The 24752-nt window shown below is 43.2% G+C and overlaps 1 protein-coding gene across 16 annotated transcripts in view; it reads left to right on the forward strand.

Annotated features, from left to right (window-relative positions):
- The window catches only part of PTPRT (protein tyrosine phosphatase receptor type T), a 1106784-nt gene that overhangs the window by 387321 nt on the left and 694711 nt on the right, over window positions 1–24752 (forward strand). For all 16 annotated transcript variants that reach the window (XM_084776217.1, XM_084776209.1, XM_084776218.1 and 13 more), the window contains exons 4-5: window positions 7746–7827; window positions 19532–19647. In XM_084776217.1, the coding sequence (XP_084632343.1) occupies window positions 7746–7827; window positions 19532–19647 (198 nt within the window). The remainder of the gene's footprint in view (window positions 1–7745; window positions 7828–19531; window positions 19648–24752) is intronic.

Below are 24752 nucleotides of genomic sequence, written 5' to 3' on the forward strand. Positions count from 1 at the left end.
GCTGAAAATAAAGGAATATAGTAGTTTAAAAATGTTTCATTAACACTGGGACATGCTTTATTGTAGTTGTTTTGAGAAAGGTGCCTTTGTCTTCATCATCATCATCATCATCATCATCATCATCATCATCATCATATCTTTTCTCCCCTTGTGAAGAAGTTTGTAAGTAGTACCAGGTCCACCAACCTTGATCTGTCATTCACAGTGTCATATATACTTCAGAGTTCACAGTACTTGCAATTTGCAAAGTTATAACATTTGCATGTACTATGTGCTTTGTAAGCAAATCCCATCATAAACTCTTCACGGCACCAAGTGTCAAGTGTACAGATATCCTGGCCACAAATTGTATGCATAGTCACAAGATGTGGCACAAATTAAGGCTGACTATGGTGTTCAGCCAGCCTAGTTTAGCTTTTTACCATGAATTTACATTGTAAGATACCCATGTGACATAGCTTGCTTCGGTGCATGCCAGGTGTCTAGGTTGCCTTTGGAGGTGTAGCACTCTGGTTTCTTACTTGCATGGTTTCACGGCTGAGGGGAGAAGTTATTTTTACTACATCTTGGAAATAACTCACTCTAGTTGTTATTTGAGATGCTCTTTGGTGAAGGTGAGGTGGTCCATGGTTTGAGAAAGCTATGTAGTATATTCCACCTAGGTAATACAGCCAGCTAAGCAGAGTCCTAGGGAGCCAAAAAGAAGTCTGCGTATTGATATTTAATCTACTGTCTGTTACAGAAGTTTGACCTTAACCAGCTTTTAACATGTGGCTGTCTTAGCATAGAGGTAATATTCCAGAGAGTGGTGTCCCAGCTTCCTGGTTAATCTAAGAGAGCCCTAGTTTACTCCTCTTGTCTTAGTAAATTGTTGAGTATTGTGGGGACCATTTGGATTGCTAGGTGACATGGATTCCCCGTTCATATAGATTTACAGCATGTATGTTGATACAAGTGATTTTTGGCTTATCCATATTGCACATCAGACAGAAAATGTTTAGTTTGTTTGACCTTAAGGTCTTGGATGACATACCCAGCTCTTTTATTGCGCCATGAAAGCAGACATTCAGAATGTGTCAATGAATAGATGGAGCTGTTCCAATAAAGTCTCATGTGTAGCAATAGCAGATGGGCCAGGTTTGATTTCCGTGCTTTGCTTTGCTGAACTCTGATGTGGACGAGGCTGAGAGATATATTATTATAAAGTCCAACAGCACATGGCAACACACTGACAGATCTCAGGCCACAACTTTAATTCCTCGATCCCCAGAGTGTTCCCACCGTACTGCTCAGTGTAAACATGGTTAGCTCCATCAACTCACAAATGCTCTCACTGAGGCCTCTCACGATCCAACCATGCCTTTTCCAGAGCCTTCTATGAGTAGATACAGGAGAGCGTCATGGCTTGAAGTATATGATACAGGCTAATTGACATGGAGACAGGACTTTCCCACCCTTCACCCTGCCCTTTGATGGAGATTGAGGAAGAAAGGACATTTGATGGGTTCTCAGCTCCATGGCCCTGTGGTAGGCCTATTTATATATCCCACACATTTGTACAGAAGCTCTCCGTATCTGGTGGCAGCAGATCCTGTTTTCTAGCATAGGGGACATTATTGGTAAATCAAAGTTCCTCTAACCCGGCACAGGTTCCTCCAGCTCTGAGCTCTGTGTCCTGTGTTTTGCGGAAGCACTTTTCCTATTCTGGGAATCTGCTGTTCTCCAGCTGTGCAATGTTGCCCGTCCTGCCGTCAATCACTGTCTCAGATATAAGACAGGAAGAGGAACAGGTACCAGGATGGGTCCCTTTGTAGATTAAGGCAGGTCATGTATGGAAAGGCAAGTCAGGCTAGAAGTGATGGGAAGGAAGAAGGAACAGAAATGGAAGGAAAGGGAGGGAAGGTAGGGGACCATCTTTAAAGAAAGACACTGCCTCATTTGGTCTGTCTTCTCGAGCCTCTGTGCCTTTTCTGAGGTAAGTAGCCTTGCCAGGAGACTTCCAGACTATTTCCACTTCCTCTGCTCTGAGCTTTGTGATGACAAACCACTCATGTGTTGAGAGCAGCATTGTGGAAAAAAGCGTGTGTCACCCCTGTGCATACTCAAGCCATTCCTGGACAGTCACGTGGCCACGAGCACAGTAGCACACACGTAAGCCCAAATTTCTGTATCTGCACACACTCAAAGGAAACATAATGAGAAAGGGTTCTCCCCAGAGACTCAAAGACAGGAGCGAAACAGGTTTTTTTTTTTAATTCCCTAGACCTCAAGCTCCAGTCTTGTGTGCACAGATCCTGTGGACTGAGTCAAATTCAGTTTCCAGCATTTCTGGGCTTTGAACCTTATGGGTTTGTGTATTCATTTATTAAAGTCATATTTCACAGTCCTAAAATTGACTTTAGCTCTGTAATAAACAAAAATGTCATCTTTCATATTACTGGGCTTTTTGACTGCTGGGCCTTCAGCAGGGCCTCGGGTGAGAAAACTCCCTTTGCAGCCCACACACCCCACCCTAGCCCTGCCTGCCTCCCCGGAAAAGCTGATTTAATGCCTGTGAAGCCTACTGCTTCTGATCTATTCCTCGTTCTAGGTGATACCAATTCTATTTCCTATTTTAGTGGTTCTGAACGTTCCTGCCCTATATTTGAGGTGGGGGGGGGGGGACGGTTACTAATTTTCAAACACCTGCATTCTCTTCTTTCCGTTTCTTGCCAAAGTAAAATGACCTTTTATTCAGCCCAGAGCAGTGCTTCATAGACCCTTGAAGTGAAGGGACTCACCTCATACTGGCTTAAGTCCCCTCAGAGCTCAGTCCCTTTCTCAGGACCGCCTGATGCCTGGCACTTTAGGTTTAGCATCGCCAGTGAAGGTCAGGAGGCTTTGCCACAGCAGCATGGCCTCTCTCCCACCCTTTGAATCCCACTCCTCCTCCTGTCCCATAGGAAATGTCCATCCTTTTCTCTTATGCAGCAAATGCTCATCCTTCAGAACTGGAGTGGGAAAAGAATGCGCCTTGATTGTACTCTAGGCAATCCCCTCTCATATCTGTAAGAGCCCTCTTCCTAAGAGGGACTCTGAGAAGCCAACATTTTTTCTCTTATCTTTTAAGACGCCTTTGCAGCCCTTTGAAATGTTTGCTGTGTTTCCTGCGGAAGGATTGCAGACGATCAGAGAGAAACACTGAGACTCTTAAGCTATGGCCTGATATGTTTACATCCTTCCCCAAACACATACATCACGGTTTTTGTTTGTTTGTTTAGTGTAATCCTCTCCGAGTCTCTCCTGGGAGTTAACTCCAGGCTTTGGTGAGCGAGTCTGCGTATGGCCCATTCCCCCTGACGCTGCACCGGGAGGTCTCCAGTAAGGCGTTAGAACCACTCTAGCTGCAGCTGACAGAAGACTCCACGCAGGAGCCTTTAGGCTGAGGGATGTCCTTTCAGACGGTTTGAGATACCTGGATCAGCTCTTCCACTCTGGTCTTTGCATCCAGGGTCCCTGCTTGCATGGGTGTCCTTTGCCCTTCTGGGTATGTGGTCTACTTAAGAATTGCACTAGCTCCACCTCTTCCCTCCCTGCTCTAGAGTATTCTCCTGTCTTCTCCACACCTGTTTGCCTTTATCTCTTCTCACATTTTCTTGACCAAAGGTACCCATCACTTCTGTGTTCACAGCTCCTGCAATGGGCCTTTCTTTCTCAGAGGATACTGGCATCTTCCTTTGTAGTGTCTGTACTTAACACCCAGCCATTGATCAGCACCTTCCATAGCAATGGGGAGTGGTGGAGCAGTCATTCCCCCCCCCCCCCGCCACCCGAGGCAACAGGAGTCTTCAGAGTCAACTCTGAACACCTCCCACGCATTCCTCCTTTATCTTTTGTTATCTTCCTATTAAAATCACTTGCCAGAATTTCTTTTTTGGAGACTATGATTTCTTTCCTTGACTGTCAATAATTCAATAGAACCTCCCAAATAAAAAGAATATACTTCATTTAACTGACATATATATTACATGTGAAGAAACTTACTATGACATCATAGTTATTAAGATGTATTGTATGACTTTAAGATCTTGATTTTTACATTTTCTATTTCTAGAAAATTTGGTTAGAAAAATGTATAAATTTAAACTTAAATGATTTTATTCATGGAGAGAATTATTGGTGTTACAGTGTAATCTAGCTTATGATCGTTTTATAAATACATGAGCATTTGAAGAAAAAATTAGCATGTTTAGAAAAAATATATTTGTTGTGTTGCTTTTTCTATTTGATTGATCAGAGACAAAGACATTGGTTAAAAATCTTTAAATAATATGTTCTTTCCCCCTTCCAATTGTCTTGTCTGATATTTAGAGTCCAATTTAATCTTCACAATGGTTTATATTTTTCATTTTGGTTAAAATTCTACTCTGAAACATTCACATTATTATTTTTTTTAAACAACTGTTTCCTGTTCACTTGCATTTTTCTTATTGTGCCTTTGTTCCACTTGTTATTTGTAAGGTTACTGAGTCATTCTACCTCAGGTGTTTATCTTACAGCGTACAATTAGACTTTGATTATTTAGACAGTCTGGGTGTTTTCCTCTATTTTAACCCATTTATATTTATTGTCAAAACAGAAAAAATTTCTTGTATTTGTCATTTTTTTGTTCCACAGTATGAATACTTTTCTACAATTTCTTTCTAAATATATTTGCTCTACACAAGCTATTTTCCTTTAATTTTTTCAATCTCTCTCTCTCTCTCACACACACACACATACAAATACTTCCTTCTTTATAGGCTCCCCTTTCTGCATGGCGAAGGAGATGCCATTCTTTTATTTCTGCATGCCTTTTCAACTCCTGCACAGTTCCATGTGTTAGTTTTCTCTGAAGGACTGCGGGTTTTGAGAAGGGTCATCATGTGGAAGCACCGGCTCTTTTGTATGACTGTTACTCTCCTCATCACTTCACAAAGCTCTCAGATTTCACTGATGTATCTTGCCACCAAGAAAACGGTCTCTTCACAGCCACTGCCACCCTCTTCCCTTTGCTCTCTGCTTTGTAGAGCTCCAGGGGCCAATTGAGGACACTAAGCACTGGATTCACTGGCCTGGAAAACATGATTCCTTATAGAGATTTCCTGTTGATTTTATCACCACTTCATTGTCCAACCACAGGCTTGAGCTGAGTAGTAGAGACAGGACAGAGGGTTCATCTTGGACATCATCAAGTTGGTAGATATGAAAAACAACTAAGGGCTGAATCAAAATACTGGTACTGATCCCAGATGCTTTCTATGATCTGTGTAATAATAGAGATGGATTATCAGGGGCATATTTAAGAAATTATAGTAAGATAGAATGAAACAGACACCAAAGATAAGGGATGAGGTTGAAGTAGAAGTCGATAGAGGTGCCTAGGTACCCAAATAATAACACTGTATTATAGGAGGGATGGTCCATTGGAAGGCAACGTAGGTGACATGAGGTATGCTCAGAACTATTGCATACAGATTGCATGTAGATATTGCAATTATAGATGAAGACACTAGGATTCAAAATAGGAACTTACTGAACTCACTTTTTAAAATAATATATTATAATACATATGCACTTAAAATTTATATATTTTATGTATGTGCATGTTTTGTCTACATTTATGACTGCACACCAGAAGAGGGCATAAGTCTCATCTGACTACAGTTATAGAAGGTTGTGAGGCACAATATGGGTGCTGAGAATTGAACACAGGAACTCCGGAAGAACAGCCCATGCTCTTAACTGCTGAGCCATCACTCTAGCCCCATCATCTTCCTTCTTAAAGTAAGAGAAGAGATTGGGCATGTGGGACCTTCACCAAATTTATTAGTTAGAATATCAGTGTCTATCATGAAACAATCTTGAGAGGAATATTTGAGAAAGATCAGACTTTTTATACTTAACTTTTGTTTTGTTTTTTGTTGTTTTTTGTTTTTTTGAGACAGGGTTTCTCTGTGTAGCCTTGGCTCTCCTAGACTCACTTTGTAAACCAGGCTGGCCTTAAACTCACAGTGATCCACCTGCCTCTGCCTCTGCCTCTCTGAGTGCTGGGCTTAAAGGCGTGTGCCACTACGCCCTGCTACTTAACATTTTATGGTGGAAGTAAGGAATCGATAGTAATGGATTATTAAAATACTAAGAATTGTGATAGAAATACAACTGCCGGAAGAGAAGAAATTGCTATGAAGAGTTATTTTTTTCAAGAATAGGAAAAGCTAAAAACCATTTTTATATGTTAAGGTCATAGGGAAAAGAGGAGGGCCTGGGAATAGAGCATAGCAAAAGAACTCCGAGGGAGCCAAGATTCTGGAAAGTGCGGCAGGGATCAAGCAGGTTCAAGGGCACTGGCAATACTTGCAGAGGTCGTGGTCGGTGTGAAGGATGGTTCGGTTTGTGGGTAGGAAGTGAGGAGTCAGCCCTTCTGGGATTGGGCAAGTGCAAGACAAAAGGGGAACACTGGGTAGAGTTTGGAGATGGAGAAAGAAAGTCCACAATGTGCTTGACAGGGTTCAGAAAGAGGTGTGAAGGAGTTAGTCTTACAGAGAGACTCACATGGGTTAGCAGCCAACATGGTAGAAAGAATCTGGGCTTGGGCAGAGTGCAGGAAGATCTAGACTATTCCAACTCTAGAGAAGCATGCATATAGGCACTGTGTGAGGCTAAGGAACGGGTAAAACAATAGTGGGGTGGGAGAGGGTTGGAGGGGAAGAGTCCCAGCCAAGTATCGCAGAGTGTCATATCCAAGTTTGAGATGGTGGCTAATGTAGTTTTGGGGGAATGTGAATGAGCAGTGTGAAAGGTCCTGGCCATGGTGCTGAGACAGATGCTCAGTGCTCCTCAGTGAGAGGAGAGGGATGCAAAGAACACCCAATTGTAAAATCCCCACGGAAGTAGAAAGGTTCAGTAAGATCAGAGTAGAGGAGAAACACTTCTTGCTTCCTTTGACTCTTGGCTACAACCAGGGAAATTGCAGCTAGTCTTGAAGATGTGTGATGAAGTCCAGGAAGCCTTAGGAAATGGTGCAGACATAAGGACTTGACTTTGATCCCCAGCACCCCTGTAAAAAGAAGGCAGGTGCTCAGTGGAACATTCCTGTAGTCCCAGTGCTTGGAAAGGGTAGGCAGGCAATCTCTAGATTGAACATCTAGGTTATTTGGACAATTCTAAGCCAAGTGAGAGACTCTATCTCAAAATACAAAATGGGTGGCACCTGAGGTCGACTTCTGGTCACCAAACACATATACAAATATACAATTTACACACACACACACACACACACACACACACACACACACGAATTCCAAGTTCACCGCAGAATCACACTGAAATCAACTGTCCTCGGCTTATGCTGGTTTCTAAAACAATAAGGAATTTAGGCTGTTAGTAAATAATTCCTTCTGTAATATATTTGAAACCATGATGAGAGAAGTACCAATGGGGGCCCAGGGCCTCGTTTCAGATTGTTTGCTGTTGTGGATAAGTGTTATTTTTGAAATCCACTAAGCCATTCCACAAGGCTGGCTTCTCTTGCTGGTCACCAGATTGTGGGCTCTCTGCCATGTTTGGAAACCCAAGTCACTTGGCAGCATGGCACATTCTACTAATGGGAGACATTGTTGGCTGGTTCTGATGGGAACATAGAAAGTGATTGGGGTGTGGGTGGCTTCTTCAGGTGAAGTAGACAACTGATTCCATGAAACTGACACCAGCCCTGTATATTTCAGGTGATATTTGAATCCGTCTCTTTGAAGGGACATCCTGGTTACATCGCTGTGGACGAGGTTCGGGTCCTTGCTCATCCGTGCAGTAAGTCCAACACATCCTTTCTCCGTGCTAGACTGGGTAATCATGAGGCTGCAACCCCCAATTCCTTGTCTCACAGGCATCTCTCACGCTCTCTCTTGAGGCCTCAAAGTTGCTTACATACCCAAGGCAATCAGTCCTGAATAAATCCATAATTTTGCTGGCCTGTTCAACAGGCGGCACTTCCAGGAATTTGCAGAGACTGGCAAAACAATTCGTCTGAATCTCTCTCCATTATTAAGGGAGTCTAAAGTCCTGATTGTTTATTAGTGGGATTCAGACCACTGAAGTGGAAGAATGAGAGGCCTTTGGATAGATTCTTCTGCAATTGTCTTTAAAACAAGACAAAACAAAACACAACAAGAACAGCATTAAACATGAAGCCAATTAGCACATTCTTTCGCCCACAGGGAAAAGGACCCCAAAGCTATTATTTCTTTAAAAATACTTGTAAATGCACTCATCAACACTGTGTAGGCACAAGGTGAGATTTTTTTTTTCCTGGTGGTTAGGACTCATGGTACAGTATCAAGAGTCCTCAGCAGCATGTCAATCCTCCTTGAAGCTCTCCTCCTCGGACTATTTGGTCAAAGACACTTTGATGTGTTTCAGCAAAGAGCCATGGCTCCCATCTAGCCAAGTCCTGGGTACAGACAGCTGTTCTGACTTTACCCCTATAGATATATGGTTGAGAGTATAAAGTCTGGGGATGCCTAGGGACCATGGGAGCCAACGCCAGAGTTAGCTGGGATGCCAAGTATTCAATTTGGGAGTCTTTTGTCTTAGATTCCTATCAGGCTCTTGGCAGCCATTTGGTTCTAGATAACCTCGGGGGAAGGGGGAGTTCTCCACTCTCCCATATGTCCATGAGACATTGAACAAATATATTTTAGTCAGATGAAATATCCATGGCAGGCTGACATTTTTAAATTTTTAATTTATTCCTTGAAAATGTCATCATGTGATAGGATGTATCTTGAGCATATCTGTGCATCATTCCCTTTCCAGTTCCTCCCAGAATCCCACATTACGCTCCCTCCCAGCTTCATATTTTCCTTCTTTCCTTCCTTCCTTCCTTCCTTCCTTCCTTCCTTCCTTCCTTCCTTCCTTCCTAATTAATTAATTATTTAAAACCCACAGAGTCTAATTAGTACTTCCCATATATGCATGGTTGTAGGGTTCTTCCTTGAGGCATAGTGAGCTGCCCGTGGTCACACACTTAAAGAAAAAGGACACTGCCCCCCCCCATGCCCCAAGACACTATAGCCATCAACTGTATGGGCCGTATGAAGGGAACAACAGATGCTATGAATTCATATGAACAATAGTCATGTCATGCCCAGAGAACAGCAATTCACAGAGCCCTTCTTCTCTTCTTGCTCTTCCATTCTTTCCGTCTCCTGTTATGTTTCCCGAGACTCTGAGGAGGCAGATTGGTATAGACATCCCATTTACAGTTGAGCTTGTTCTTCTGTGAAGGTTTGGTAGAATTCTGCGATGAACTCATAGAGTCCTGGCCTTATTTTAATTACTATTTCAGCCTTGTTGAGCATTATGGACTTGTTTAACTTTTTATTTCATATTGATTTAATTTTGATATCCAAAGAACCTGATAGGAATCTAAGACAAAAGACTTCCAAATTGAATACTTGGCATCTAGAAAATTCTCCCATTTCCTTTAGACTATTTTTTTTGTTCAATTTAGTGGAGTAGGGTTTTTTTTAAAAAATATGTTCTTATGATTTTCTGAATTTCATTGGTATCTGTTCTAATGTCTTCAATTCCTTGCTAAATTTACTGCTTTGTGTCTTTTGTTCTGGTAAATTTGACTAAGGGTTTGCCGATCTTGTCAATCTTTTCCAAGAACCATCTCGTTGTTCTATTGATGATTTGTAGTATGTTTCTACACCATTAATTTCAGCCCTGGTTTTGATGATCTCTTTTCATCTACCACTTGGGTGCTTGGTTTACTCTTGTTTTTCCAAGGCTCATCATTAAGTTATGTATTTGAGACATCTCAAATTTTCTGAAGCAGGCTCTTACTGTTATAAATAGCCCTCTTAGTACAAGCAGACTAACTTTATAAAGAAAGGAGGTTTAATTAGCTCACAGTTTTTGGAGGTTGAAGGACATAACACTGGCACAGGTTCAGGCAGACCATCACATGGAAATGAGAAGGGACTCTCTGTCCACTTTTCCTAACACCAGTATTGAATCGTTAGTGTTCCACTGTGATGACCTGTCCACATCTTACCACATTCTGAGACAGCCAACTGTAAATTGTCATGGTCATATACTGCCCTCTTTGTGCCACTGGCTTCGGGGACCCAACTTTCGAATGAGTTTGAAAGATGAAGCCTATTCAGACCACAGAAATGATGCTATGGATAAGGTACCAGTTTACTGTCTCCTCGTGAGGCATCATGGGTACTTATCTATGTGCCTTTTAATCTTTCCTGCCGCCCCCCCCCAAACATACATACCAGCCCATAGGCCTCGTGCCAGCCTCGTCATGGTGCTCTTCTGCTCACATTCATTTGCCAGACCTTGAATCATCCTTTCTTTTCAGCTTCCTGGGATAAGACCACCATGGTCTGACTCACTAGTCTAAAGCATCTTCTCTGGAAAAAAAATGTATGCCAAGTTCCAAGTTCCAGTGTTTGGGGGAACTGGGTTTCATATCTCCTTAAGAGAGACTCACTCTGTCAGTAATCAGCCAGCGCCTTAGAAACGCTGAGCTTAGATCCCTTATTACTCTCACTGCTCTCCAGGTTACGTCACGTCTTTCAGGGTGTCTTTGATGGTTCCGTCCATTTACTCAGGCCTGGGAAGTGTCTCTGCTGGAGTGGATCTCATGTGAAGAGGAACCAAAGTCCCCAGCAAGGCACGGTTTAGATGGTCATCATGCAGATGGGTTTCCCTCACCCGCACTGCCTGTCCTCCCTCCCCTGACTCTCATTAGTTTCATCACTATCATCAATGAGATATAATAAATCTGGACAACAGGATCAGGAAATACCTATTCTTCTTACTGCTTTCATTCAACTGCACACTCATTCTTCAGTTTTGAGCAGCCTTCCCAATGGGCTTTTTGTCTTCCTCACACCCTGTGCATATGCCTATCCACCATACAGCACACTCACCCTTGCTACCTAAACTTGTTATCTTTATGCTTGGACTTGGTCTTCCTTGGAGGTGACACTTGGTTTTCCCTAGCAGAATACAGCATGGTATATTCTGCCCTTGGGTCCTGGAGCTCTGTGCTCTGGCGAGAAGCTTCACTTTCAATATAATACCTAGTTTTGATGCCCTAGCCTCAGATGTCTTATCTCCAAGTCCTGTAGACCACCATCAAATACTCCCTTCTCTTTGTTGTATCTCTGTAGGAGAGCATCCCCGGAGGGCATTTGGATGGCTTTCTACCCTAAGGACCATTGGACATCTTCCCTATTTTCACTAGGACTTCTGTGAATTGAAGATTCTCCTGAAAGCCCCATCTCCCTCCTGCTGAGAAGTGTCTATTGCATGCCTATAGAATCCCTAGAGCCGGTTACCCAGCAAATGGGCCATGGAACGTAGCTCTAGAAGACGTGACCTTGGCTTTCTTTCTGCATGGTGTATTGTGGCTGTGTTCAAACCCAGTGCTTAGGGGGCTTAAGCACATCCTTGCCAGAAAACACAGTGCGAGGCCCATGAAAGAGTAGCTGGAATTGGAGAAAGTCACATCAAGGACATGAGCGAACACTGCTAGTGTGTATAGTCCTCTGGGGGCGCACCAACAGCTCGTATGCTCAGTTCATTTGCTAGCTCATGGTTTTATCCATCCTTCATTCCAACAAGTAAATTACTGATTGTGAGCTGTGTGTTCAAGAGTTTTTCTGGGCATAGCAGAGAGTTGAGTAAGAAAGGGTTGGCTCTTGTGCTCATGGCTTTTGATTGGCATTGGGGTGAAAAGGATGAAAGTAATCGAAGTGTCTAATACTAGATAAGCAATGGATAATTTTGGATAAGGGAAAGTGCTGTGAACATGACAACTATGGGAAGTGGGACTCTGCAGGGTTCCCTCAATAGTGTGGCTGTGGGAGGGGTCTTCAAAGATATGGTCAGAGCTGGGCCTCTAATCAGAGAAAGGAATTTGCTTTTTAAGATTTCTCAAAGGAAGCTTCTAGGCAGAGGAAACTGCAATTTTCCAAAAACAGAAGTCCTGCTTTGGAACACAGGCCAGTGCTGTCAGTGTGTCCTGGTAGATGACGTACCACAATGTCCCAGGTAAGCGTTGGGCAGGTGACTTGGGACCTCATCACTCAGGGCCTCCAGCATCATTGTGAGTGGACGTTAGTCAAAGTGCAGAGAGGCAACGCTACAAAGGCTTGTTTGGGGATGGAACAGTTGTAGTTAACTCACAGAGGATGCTGTATGGTGTATGAGTTTAAGTGCCATAGGAAGGGTGGGGAAACTATAAGAGAGAACATTCTAGAACTATGCAAGAAACGATGGTGACCTGGAGCAGGGTGGTGAAGAGTCAGCCACTCATCACTCTGGAAGCAATTACTGAGCTTGTATTCAGTGTCTGAGATTGTGGAACTGCAGAAGATAAATTCATTGCCTGTCCTCATAGGCCTCCGGTAAAGTGAGTGAGGCTGAAAAGAAAACAGCTACCACTGCGATTATGCTATATGTAACAGATGGTTTATGGCTTTGCAAGAGCTGCTGTCAGGACATGCCAGAGACTAGGTTGGCTTAAATGATCACTACATTTTTCTAATAGCCCTTGTGGCTAGGAATTCAAGGTTAAGGTGTTGACAATTTGGCCTCAGAGATTATCTTCCTAGGCTTGCATATGTGCTCCTCAGTGCAACCTCATTTGGTCCTTTATCTCTGTGTATAAGTCCCTGGTGTCCCTTCCTGTGCCCACATTTCCCCTTTCTGAAAGGAGACTAGTTAGATTGGAACATGATCTACCCAAAAGTCTCCTTTTAGCTTAATCAGGTCTTATGAGGCTCTGTTTCTGGATCCAGGTACATTCTGTGTTTGACTTTCTGTGAAATAGCAGCACTAAGGACAAGCATTGGCTCTGGAAAGTGGTGGCTCCATGGGCACTGCATTCAGGCCCTGGAGAGAACTAGTCTGAATTGATTGGTTAGGCTGGGAGGCAGCTGTCCCATGTATGGCTGCTTCCAGATCTCTGAGTGTTCCTGCTGCCTCTGAGATGCTGAACACATGCCTTGGGTCTGCTCATGGGATTACACATGATGTAACCTATCTGACTCCTGAGCTGTTTGTTAAACTGTTAGTGTTTTCCCCAAACCCTCAGCCTTAGAATTAACTTCACTCAAAAGTGTTTAAGATTTTATCTGTACTGAAAAGAGCAATTCCATATGTCTTCAATTTTTTTTATGAGTCTCCATTTCTGTCCATCAAGATATTTCCTATTGATATATGACCAGAGCTTATCAATAAATGATTCAATTAATTATTATAAAAGTTGTGGATAGACGATCATTACTGATTTGCAGTCTTCTCCTCTACACATTGAAGCTGGCTTTAAATGTTTGTCTCAAAGCTTCCAGAACAGTGACCAAAAGTCAGACATAATCCTGCAAATAAATTATTTTCTCTTATAATGGAAACTTTCTCATCCATATTTTATAGCCCATTTAATTTTTTTTTGATGATTGTTGTTATTCCAGAAATATTTTGACCATAGCTATCATCCTCTTCTGGGTCTTGGGATCAACCATTAGCAGGGCCACTGCAGCTATAACTTTGATAAATGTCAGCACACTTTCTCACTCAGTTTCAAACTTTCTAACTCCTAAGCTGACTTTTAGAATTTTTTTTCAAACCTATTTGCCCCCATCACAACCTCGCAGGGCCATGTCTCTCAGCCTACAGAGCATCAGCAAGTGTTTCTAATGTATGTAAGAGCTTTCACTTCAACTGTGTGGCTTCCTGCTGAGCATTGTCAGGTTTAAAGAGCGAGATAAAGGGCACAATAATATGTCTTCAGATGCCGCGCTGACATCTGCAGGAGTTTAAATGTCACCAGCATCAAGGCATTTTGCCCCAAATACACAGCCAGTTTCCTCTTAACCCTGTTCAACAGGATCCCATTTTAGGGGAACTCGGTCTCAGTGAGGACCTCAAAACCTGGCTGGTGACTGCCTGGGGGACCTGAGGTCACCTCCTCTTGGGTGAAATGTTGGTGAATAGATGTTGGTGCAGTAATTTCATTCCCAGAAGTGCAGGGGCAGAGGGCAAAGAGTGATGGGGCGAGTGCTTGCCTGAAGAAGGGGCTGAACTGGGGGATGGAAGGAGACTCAGAGGAGCCTGGTACCCCAGGAAGACCAAACACAAGGAGGATCCCAACAAAAAGACACTGATCTTGAGTCACGGATGATCCAGGGCCTCTGAGAATAGAGACAAGAGTAGGGGCCTCTGGGGAGAGAGCAGAATGAGAAGATAGTTGAGAAAATTCCTGCAATCCAATGGTTCTCACAGTGTGTGAATGGGGGGAGCCATTACCAGATTTATAGGTCCAGATAGGGCACAGCTGGCTTGTGGGAACTGTTCCAGGAGACTGAATAATATAAGAGCAACTTATCAGAGGCCACAAACTGGAGGGTCCTGGCTGTTGGAGGCTTTGGCTAAGACTGCACAGTCTTGTCATTCAAACTTAGTCAAGATTTTAGGGTGAGAGATTTCACATAATATATGCCCTTTTTATTTTTCTGGATAAATCAGATGTTTGATAGCTCTGAGCAAAGAGCTCCCACCCACACCCAACTCTCTGCTGACCTTTAGTGGTCGAGCCTCCCTTTCAATGTAGTATGACAGCTCCCAAATACCAGTCCTCATACTGTTTGCTACATTTTCCCTTGTTTTATGGAAATATCTTTCCAAAATTGAAAAAAAAAAGATGGAGCAAGAAGGTAGTGTTTTTATTAGTTTTGGTTTACAGTGCAGTCACTCTGTTAATTTTGATAGCTGTCTGGTTCCTGTGGGGACTTGGGTTTGAAGTCTCTTCTGTACATCGGAGTCATCAGTGTTTCCCCAGCGTATTAACCCCCTTGGACATTCCAACCTCTCACATTCTGAATTGAGAAGGGAGGAAGTAGATAGAATGAAAATGAAAGAATCAAGAAGGAAGCTATGTTGCTGAAAAGGGAGAAGAGGGGAGGAGTCAGAAACAGGCAGGTGCCAATCAGTGACAAGAACTATCTGTCACTGGACATGTCCCAAAACTTAACTACTTGACTCATGTCCAGATGTGTAAGAAAAGTGTGGCCTTTGCAAAACTCAACAGGGCATCTTAACTTTGGAGCCAAGACACACTCCCTACCAAGAATGGGGGTGGGTATCCCCTTCCCTTAAAAACTGAAACAAAAACAGACCTATAGCGTTTGCACATTCCTGGTTGAGGAAGTGAAAGTTCCAAAAATAACATTACAGAATTATACAGGAGAGACAGAGGACAACAATTTTAAGCCGTCGGAACTGCGTGACATTTATCATATGGATAGTGCAGGAATCTTAAACTTGGAGACAGGCAGCACAAGTGGTCTCATCCGGGCCTTGGACCCCTGACACTTTAGCCACAGGGCCCTGACAGTAGCATGTGGCGGTATCTGAACCGTTGTCAGCTGGTTTAAAAACATGAGCAGATGGTATACACATTCTCACAGCAAGTGTTCTCGATCGCACTGAAGTCCTTGAGGGTTGGAGAGTCTTATAGGTGGTGGCCCATGTTGGTAGTCAAGATAGCTCAAAGCATCCACAGGGGAAAGTAGCGTGGAGTGGGGTTCCTTATAAAATGTTTGAGAGCAAACAGAGAAGCCAGGAGAGTCACCACAGTCTGTCTCATGAGTTCTTCCTCTGCACTCTGAGGCATGTCTGATAATACCATCTTCCCTCTCAAGGCCGAGAAGGCAGGAGGGTGGCTACTTCGAAGTTGCATTTGGGGCTCAAAAGGAACTGAACTGAATGCTGTTTCTGTTTCTCTGTGCTGCTCTGTAACTTTGGTAACTGTTCCAGTTTAATTTCTGTTGTGTGATAAAATTCCCGGTCAAAAAGCAACTTAAGAGTAAAGAATTGATTTGGCTTAAAATTCTAGGTTACAATCTATCTTAATCGGAGCTCAAAGCAAATGATGAGGAAACGGATACCTACACTCACAGTCCAGGACAGAGGGAAATGGATACATGCATGCGTTTTTGCTCGCTTGTTTATTGTTCTCAGCTCAACTTCTCCAATCACAAAATGTAGGATCGCCTGCCTAGCAAATGGCACCCTACCCATACTGGGCTGCATCTTTTCACATCAATTAACTTAACTGAGATAATCTCCTACAGAAAGAGAAACACTTTCTCTTGGCACTTATTTACTGTCCATGGGAATGCAAACTGATACAACCACTATGAAAATCAATGTAGAGGAAAATCCATCCTCAGAAGATGGAAATAAATCTCCCACAGGATTCAGCTATACCACTCTTGGGAATATACACCCAAAGGACTCTATATCTTAGAATAGAGATACTTGCTCTTTCATGTCCATTGTTGCTATGTTCATAATAGCTAGTGAATGGAAACAGCCATAGATGCCCATTAGCTGATGAATGGCCAATGAAATTATGGCACATTTACACAATAGACTACTAAGCTATTAAGGACAATGCTTCTCAGTGAGATGGCCCAGGCTGCAAAAGACAAACGTCCACCTAGTTTCTCTCATTTGTTGGTGTTGGCTTTGAGTCAGATGTGTGTGCTTGTTGAGGATGCCCACAGAGATGAGGGAATTAGTAAGGGGCCATAGAGGAAGGAGCTTTCAAGTGAGGAGATATAAATAGAGTACTATAAAGGATTAAAAAGGAAAGACAGGATAGAAAGAGTTAAATTTGCATGGAGTATTGGAGGAAGAACAGTGTAAAGGAGCAAGTATGAGGAGGGAGCACTAAGAGTGAAGGCCTTTTTAAAAAGTCATATAGAAGCCAACCACTGTAGGTGCTTTCTAAAATATGTACATAAGTATACTATGGAAGAGTTTTAATGGAGTTACCCTGAAAGAGGAGGACAATACCCCAATTAGAGACCACATGTTAGCAAATAAAATCCTAAGTAACAGAAGAAGGTTACCTCTTTTTGGGTTGTTGTCCAGTGGGGTCCCATAGAACCCCAAGCACTGTAGGCTCTCATCAATGCTCTTGATCAGACTCCAGAAATTGATGATGAGACCGTACTTCTAAGACTCCATATGCTTGAGTCATGGCACGTGGAGAAATCAAGCTGGTTCTGACCTGGAAGCTTCACCACTTTGGCTAGCTTTCACAGTTCTGGAAAGTGCTATGCATGACATAGGAGGAGAAAGCAATTTTTAAAAATGTAACAAAAACAGAAAAATCTGAAAATTATCAACTTTTCACAGTTTTTGAACCCTGAAAATTAAAATAACAGCTGACATGATATGATATGCCTAATGGGACAATAGCGGCCTAAGTGTTATGAGAGTGCCCAGTCACTGTTTTATTGTACCAAAGGCCCAATCCATGAGATGGAAACCATGCCTAACATTACCAAGAGCTCATGGCTCTATTGGCCCCAGGCCCCAGGGGAGGCCCTAATTGTGCTGTTTTGCTAAATAAACATATAGTACTAAGATGACTGATTACTAATGACTTATTGCTATTGCTCAGTGAATCTCAACCACCATCAAAGAAGCTTCTACTTACAGCAGGTAGCAATGGACACAGAGACTCTCAACTGGCCAATGTACAGAAAATAAGAGATTCTAAAGTGCTCATCCCTAAATGGTACATACACACCATCACATCCTTACCCACAAGGCTCAGGGATCACTGTGGAGGAGGGGATGAAAAGACTGTACAAACCAGAGACCATGGATAAAATCAAGGAAATAGTGTTTTCTGGTTAAAAAAAAAAGGTCAGTTTCAGATAGGAACTCTGACTAATTGCGACATCATGCACAAGACTTGTGGAAGCTCAAGCCAAATAAAATCCCAGGATGGATGTAAGAGGTGGCGTGAAATTCTACCACTAGCCTAGGGGCTAGTGTGTTTGATAGATGCAGGAAGAGGGAGCATCCTTCTTCGTCAGTGATGTGACCCTGGTAGGTGGACAACACTCCAGGGCAGACTCCCTCCAGAAAGTAGTTGGGCAGCATAAACTAGACTTGATGCAGAGACTGGGGTGGGGGGGAGGGGAGAAATCAAATTTGGGTGGGTAGGGAGGGGAGGGTGAAGAGTGTAGGTACAAGAGGAGTTGATGTGAATATGATCAAAGTATATTGTATGAAATTCTCATAAATTAATAAAAAAATTATCTAGAAACAGGTAATCACCTTTGGCATGGCTGCTGATCAACCCAGTGTAGACAGTCCCTCCCTCTTTGAGACTCTCTTTGATTCTGTGTTGTGTCAGGTTGACAATTAAAGTTAGCCATCACAACAATTTTGGACTTGCTGATGCTAATTTCTGCCCTTTAGCACATGCTTCTCACAGATATCATGAAATTAGAATAGATAATACATGCTAAGTGGGTTTTTTTTTGTTTTTGTTTTTGTTTTTTTGCTCGCTGTTTTTATGTCAGCTTGACACAAGATACAGTCATTTGGAAACAGGGACTCTACTGAGAAAATGCTCCCAGCAGATTGGCCTGTGGGGCAGTGGGGGGGGGGGGACACTCTCATGGTTAGTTATCCATGTGCGATGGCCTAGCCCATTTGCTGGTGGTACCACTCCTAGGCAGGTGGTTCTGGATGGTATAAGAAGACATATGGAGCAAGCCATATTAAAGTAACCAAGTCAGTAAAGTAGTCGGTGTTCCTCTATGGTCACTGTTTCAGTTCCTACTATCAGGTTCCTGTCCTCAGCTCCCATCCTGAGTTTCCTGGGTGATGAACTACAAACTGAGAGATGAATTAATTCTATTCCTTCTCAGGTCTCTGATGGGGTTGAAGACCACATAGGTTAGTTTTACAATTAAGCTTAGTTGATTAGGCGGTTAAGATGTCTTTAGGTCTAGACAGATGTTTTAAGTTGAAAAGAGTTTTAAGTTTTAAGAGATATGACAGATAGTTGATTTGCATTGAGAATTCTAGAGGCACCAAGATAGGAAAGATGTTTTCTTCAAGGCTGAAAAGTACAAATAGCCAAAACACTATGAATGTAACATTTATATAATTCCTGATTGTTTCATGGTTCTTCTTGCTGTAGGTAGTTTATTGTATATATATATGTAATAATATAAATGTATATGTGATGAGCTTTCAGTTCTATGATTCTTCCTTTTTCTACTGTTGTTCCCAGGGACAACATTCACTCTAGGTCCACAGTAGAGATGTGTGGGCCAAGTGAGCAGAGAGATAATACACAGTAGCTACTCATAGGAACTTTGGGGATCTCATAGGACAGGATTCATACCTTGGCTTCCTTTTTTTTTTTCTGGATGCCTGATTGAATCAAACTGTGCAATGCTCAGAGTCTTAGATTTCTGACCTGCGAATTGAGCATGTTCCCCTGTTTACTCCCTAGATGTCACTCTGAAGTGATCCATCTACTCTATCTGACCAGGCATCTTCTCGGGCAAACATCCCGAGATCTTGGGGCCTACCCTGGCCTGCTGTCCCTGATGGAGAAGTGGAGTGGGCAACTGCATCCTAGCCTCATATGTTCTTTGGTTTTCTCTCTTAGGAAAAGCGCCTCATTTCCTGCGACTCCAAAATGTGGAGGTGAATGTGGGGCAGAACGCCACATTTCAGTGCATTGCTGGAGGGAAGTGGTCCCAGCATGACAAACTTTGGCTCCAGGTAAGAGTGGGAGAGACCCATGTCCGTTCCCTCCCTTTGTAAGGAAGAAAGTATGAGTGTGAAAAAGGGTAGTGTAGTGGAGGGGAGCAGCCATTTTAAAATATCTGTGTTTCTTGGGCATTGCTTTTCCCCCATGCTCTTGTGAAATCTTTTTAAAAATATATTTTATTAATTTATTCATGTTATGTCTAAATGGTTATCCCATCCCTTGTGTCCTCCCATTCCTCCCTTCCTCCTAATTTCCCCTTACTCCCCTCCCCTAAGACTGTGACTGAGGGGGACCTCCTCCCCCTGTATATGCTCATAGGGTATCAAGTCTCTTCTTGGTAGCCTGCTATCCTTCCTCTGAGTGCCACCCGGTCTCCCCATCCAGGGGACATGGTCAAATATGGGGCACCAGAGTTCGTGTGAAAGTCACACCCCACTCTCCACTCAACTGTGGAGAGTATCCTGTCCATTGGCTAGAACTGGGTAGGGATTCGAAGCTTACTACACATATTGCTCTTGTGAAATCTTATCTACTGCTCTGCTAAGTGACATTTTATAGATGGGGAAGCTGATGGCAGTCTTAAAGTCCTTGGTCTAGAATTTGTGAGTACAAACTCTGTACCAAGCACTCTCTAATGAGCTTTGTTTTTTCTATTTAAATTAATATCTTATTTACTCACTTTACATCCCAACCATAGCCCCCTCCCTTCTTGTTCCGCCACGCCCCTTCTATATCCCTTAGAAAAGGAGATATCACACAAGGGATGGGATAACCATTGAGATGTAATATGAATAAATTAATAAAAAAAAAAAGAAAAGAGAAGATGATATCCCCCCATCTACGTATCCCAACACATCAACCTGCATCAGGACTGAGAACAGCTTCTTCCACAATGGCCTTGCAAGGCAGCCCCTCCAGGGGAAGTGATCAAATAGCAGGCAACAGAGTCCATGTCACAGACAGCCCCTGCTCCCCTTACTAAGGGACCCACATGAAGACCAAGCTGCCCATCTGTTACATATGTGTACGGGGCCTAGGTCCAATCCATACATGGTCTGTGGTTGGTGTTTCAGTCTCCCTAAGACACCCTGAGCCCAGGTCAGCTGGTTTTCTTGTGGAGCTCCTGTCCCCTCAAGGTCCTTCTAGTTTCCCCCCCCCCCCAACACTTCCACAGGGCTTCCTGGGTGCTCCCCCAACGTCTGGCTGTGAGTTTCAGTGTCTGTTTTGATTTGTTTCTGGGTGGAGCCTCTCAGAGGACCGCTATGCTATGCTCCCACATGCAAGCATAGTAGCAGTGTTGTTTATAGTCTCAGGGGTTGTCTCTCTCCCACGGTGTAGCCAGGCATTGGCTGGACATTCCCTCAATGTCTGCTCTATCTCTATCCCTGCACATCTTGTAGGCAGAGTAAATTTTGGGTTGAAGTTGTGTGGGTGAGTTGGTATTCCTCTCCCTCCACTAGGAGTCCTGTTGTCTGGTTCGAAGGTGGACTCTTCACTCTCCATGTCCCCGGCTACTAAGTGTCTCAGCTACAGTCATCCTCATATTCTTCCGGGACCCTACCCTGTTCATTGCTCTCCAGCTTGTCTTAGAGATGGGTGCTGAAGGAAATGAGGGTGAGGATCAGATGTGATGAGAGCTGGAAGGGCATGGGGGGCAGATACAGGAGGAGAGAGGCTTGTAGAGAGAAGAGAAGCAATGGGGAAGGCATCTCTGAGACAAGCCAAACTTTGCTTTTAAAGCTATAATTACTAATGCTAAGACAAACAGAATCTCTTAGGGTTTGAGCTTGTGACATCATCAATCCTTAACTAAAAGGTCCTTGGATATCTGGATGAAATTGTTACTCTTTTCTTAGAAAATGTCCCTGGAATAAACAGTCTGTTCTCTGGGTAAATGAGTCTATCACTGAGTAGAGTCCATCAGGACAGTGTTTTAAGCTTGAATCTACTTTTCCTTCCTTTTTTGTGCATTGATCTTACTTCAATAGCAGGATGAGAGAGTATGTCTCTGAGTAGGGTACAAAGCCAGAGGATAGGACCCAGAATGAGAGTACACATTGTGATAGCCCTGCCTCACTCCTGTCACTCAAAACTCAAAGTTCTGTGAAAGAACAGAAGGTAGAGCTAAGCTTCTCCATGCAGTGTCTACAAGATCACCTTTAGTCTCCCTCCCTCCCTCCCTCTCTCTCTCTCTCTCTCTCTCTCTCTCTCTCTCTCTCTCTCTCTCTCTTTCTCTCTCTCTCTCTCCCTCTCTCTCTCCCTCCCTTCCCTCTTCCCTCCCTTCCTCCTTTCCCCCTCTCTCTCCCTTGCTCTCCCATCTCTCTCCCTCCCTCCCTCCTCTTTCCCCACACACTTCCTTTATTTTTGAGAGTGTCTTGTTATGTAGTCTGGGCTGGTCCAAAACTTGTTGTCTTTATGCCTCAGCCTTCCAAGTGCTGGGATTACAGGAGTGAGCCACCATATGTAGCTTCCATTTAATACCAGACATTTTCAAATAGCTTTATTGAAGATATTGAGATTTAATGCTAAGGCATACAACTTGACAAATTGAATGTATTTGTATGTGAATAACTTCACAATCAAGATAATGAACATTGGTGTCACCTTCTAAAGTGTTCTTGTCCCCATTATTAATCTCTCTCTCTACTCCAATGTGTAATAAATAACCACTGATTTGTTTCCTGACACTGTGTATTAGATTGTATGTTCTAGAACTTTGTATCAATGTAGAGCTTAGGGGAATGGGTCAGTGGATGAGGCCCTGTCTGTGAAACCCTGAGGAGTACAGTTCAGATTCCCACAATGAATGTCAATCCCTATGTGGTAGCACAGCTTCTGCAATCCCAGAGTGCCTGCGGTAAGAACAGAGATGGAGACAGGAGAATCCCTGAAAGCTGTTGGGCCAGAAAGCCTGGTGTGCAGCAGTGAACACCAGAGGGAGACCCTGCCTCAAACAAGGCGGAAGGTGAAGATCTATGCCTGAGGTTGTCCTCAGAACTTTACATACCTGCTGTGGTACTTGCATGCTTGTCTTCACACAGACCCACAGACACAGACACACAGATACACACACACACACACACACACACACACACACACACACAGAGAGAGAGAGAGAGAGAGAGAGAGAGAGAGAGAGAGAGAGAGAGAGAAAATCAAGCAGTAATTAAGCTCTTACCTCAATAATTCTGAGGTGAGGTTTATTAACATCATTGTATATAAAAATTTTAATTTAGTTAGCTTGTACTTTGGAATAATTTATCCTAATGACAGACTATTAATAATAAACCGTATATCATAATTTTCATGTCTACTAACTTATCGATGGCTAGCTGCCGTATTGTTTCCCATTTCTATCTACTACAACCAATCTGTTGTGAGCGTTAATGTGCAAATCTGTGTGTGTATACATAATCTTTCATTTCTCTTGGGTAAATATTTAGTAGGGAATGGCAGGATCTTGTGTAGATATGAACATAACTCCCTGAAGAACAAAGAGCTCTTTTCCAACACAGTTAAGCCATTTTACGTTGCCACCAGCAGTGTGTGCAAGTTCTCCCACATCCTCACCAACACCCAGGGTGGTCAGTCTTTTCACTTCAAAGAGGTGCGCATCGGTACCTCAGGATGATTTGAAAGTTGTTTCCCTGGCGACCAAGGATGTGAAAGATGGTCTTTGGGAACCCAGATGGACTCTACATACATTTTGATTGCAGTTCATGCTGTCACCTCTCTTCTTAAATTTGAATCTCTTTATTTGCTTGTAGGAAACTCCCTGAGCAAAGCCCATCCAGACACTAACAGTTTCTCTCTGATACTTAGGGTCCTCCTTTGTGTCATTCACTATTAAGTAGTGCTATTGGCTCTTTTTATAATAATTAGAGTTAAAGTACACTTTGCTCCAAAGAAGCACGGTCATTTCAATGGCATTGACTCCACTGGGTCATAAGAATGAGATGGGAAAATCACAATATTTTCCGAAACTTTATCTGGGTATTCCAATTATTGTAAGGTCAGTATGGCTGCAGTACTGACTTGCATGCACTAAGCCTTAAGTCTGTAAATGGAAGGATGTTAAAGTAGAGCACCATGGGAGTGCTGAAGAAACTAGACAGAAATAGACTTTGTGGAGCTCTTTCGCATCTCTTTTATTTATCTGCTTCTCAATGTTTTTCAGGTAGCTTACAATAGGATACAAAGCAAGACAAGATAGTGTAAATTAAAACCGAGGCATCACAAGATAGGCGAGCACACAAGAGAGTTGCTTCTCAGGCTACGACTACATTTCTGCACCCCCACTGCTGGCTTGTGGGTCACAAGAGGGACGCCAAGCTTGTCAGATATACAGTTTACAACGTCTGTGAGATAAACACAAACCAATTGCTCAGGAAAATCCTAAGCGTTGCTCACACAGAGGCCAGACAGCAATAGTTCCCAGGAGCCTTCCAAAAGCAAAGACTGTGTGACGTAATGAACGGCGGCCCCACCACAGTCTCATTGAGGGCACACAAGTGGCTTCTGTGGGCTGGCATTGCATCGTAATAACACTCTGTGTGGAAGCAGGCTGAAGAGGTGGAAGGAAAGGGCGGGGGCAGCTTGGGCAGGGGTCTCCAGCTTTCTGCTAATCTATCTCTGGCCAGGGAGGCTTTAGACTTAAACAACGAATGGACAGATACAATAGCTTTTGCTGCAAGGAAGTCTCTCTGAGTACCAGCTCCCTCCTCCATATTTCAGGGGATATTAGGAAGGAGGGCATGGGTACTGGGTGTTCTGCCAAAAGCCCTTGAGACTAGTGACGTTCCAGGCGTATATGGGACACTGTGGTTGGTAGCTTGACGGTAGGAGTCACAGGACAACAGAAATAACAGGACACACAGATAGACACACAAGCAGATGCAGTAGATATTCGGACCCATCCTTTCTGCAGGATAAGTAGGCACATGAAATCTAAAACCTTCGATGCATGCACATATTTTTTCCAAAATTAGCTTCATTTATGGCAGTTTTCTAAGGATTTGATCAGAAATGGATACAGAGATGTACCTGCAACTATAAACAGCTAGACAAAAAAAAAATTAGAAAGAACTAGAACATTCTGTAAGAGAGACTAATTAAA

This window comes from Acomys minous (genome assembly GCF_964271855.1).
Source record: "Acomys minous genome assembly, chromosome: 3".
Classification (NCBI taxonomy): domain Eukaryota; kingdom Metazoa; phylum Chordata; class Mammalia; order Rodentia; family Muridae; genus Acomys; species Acomys minous.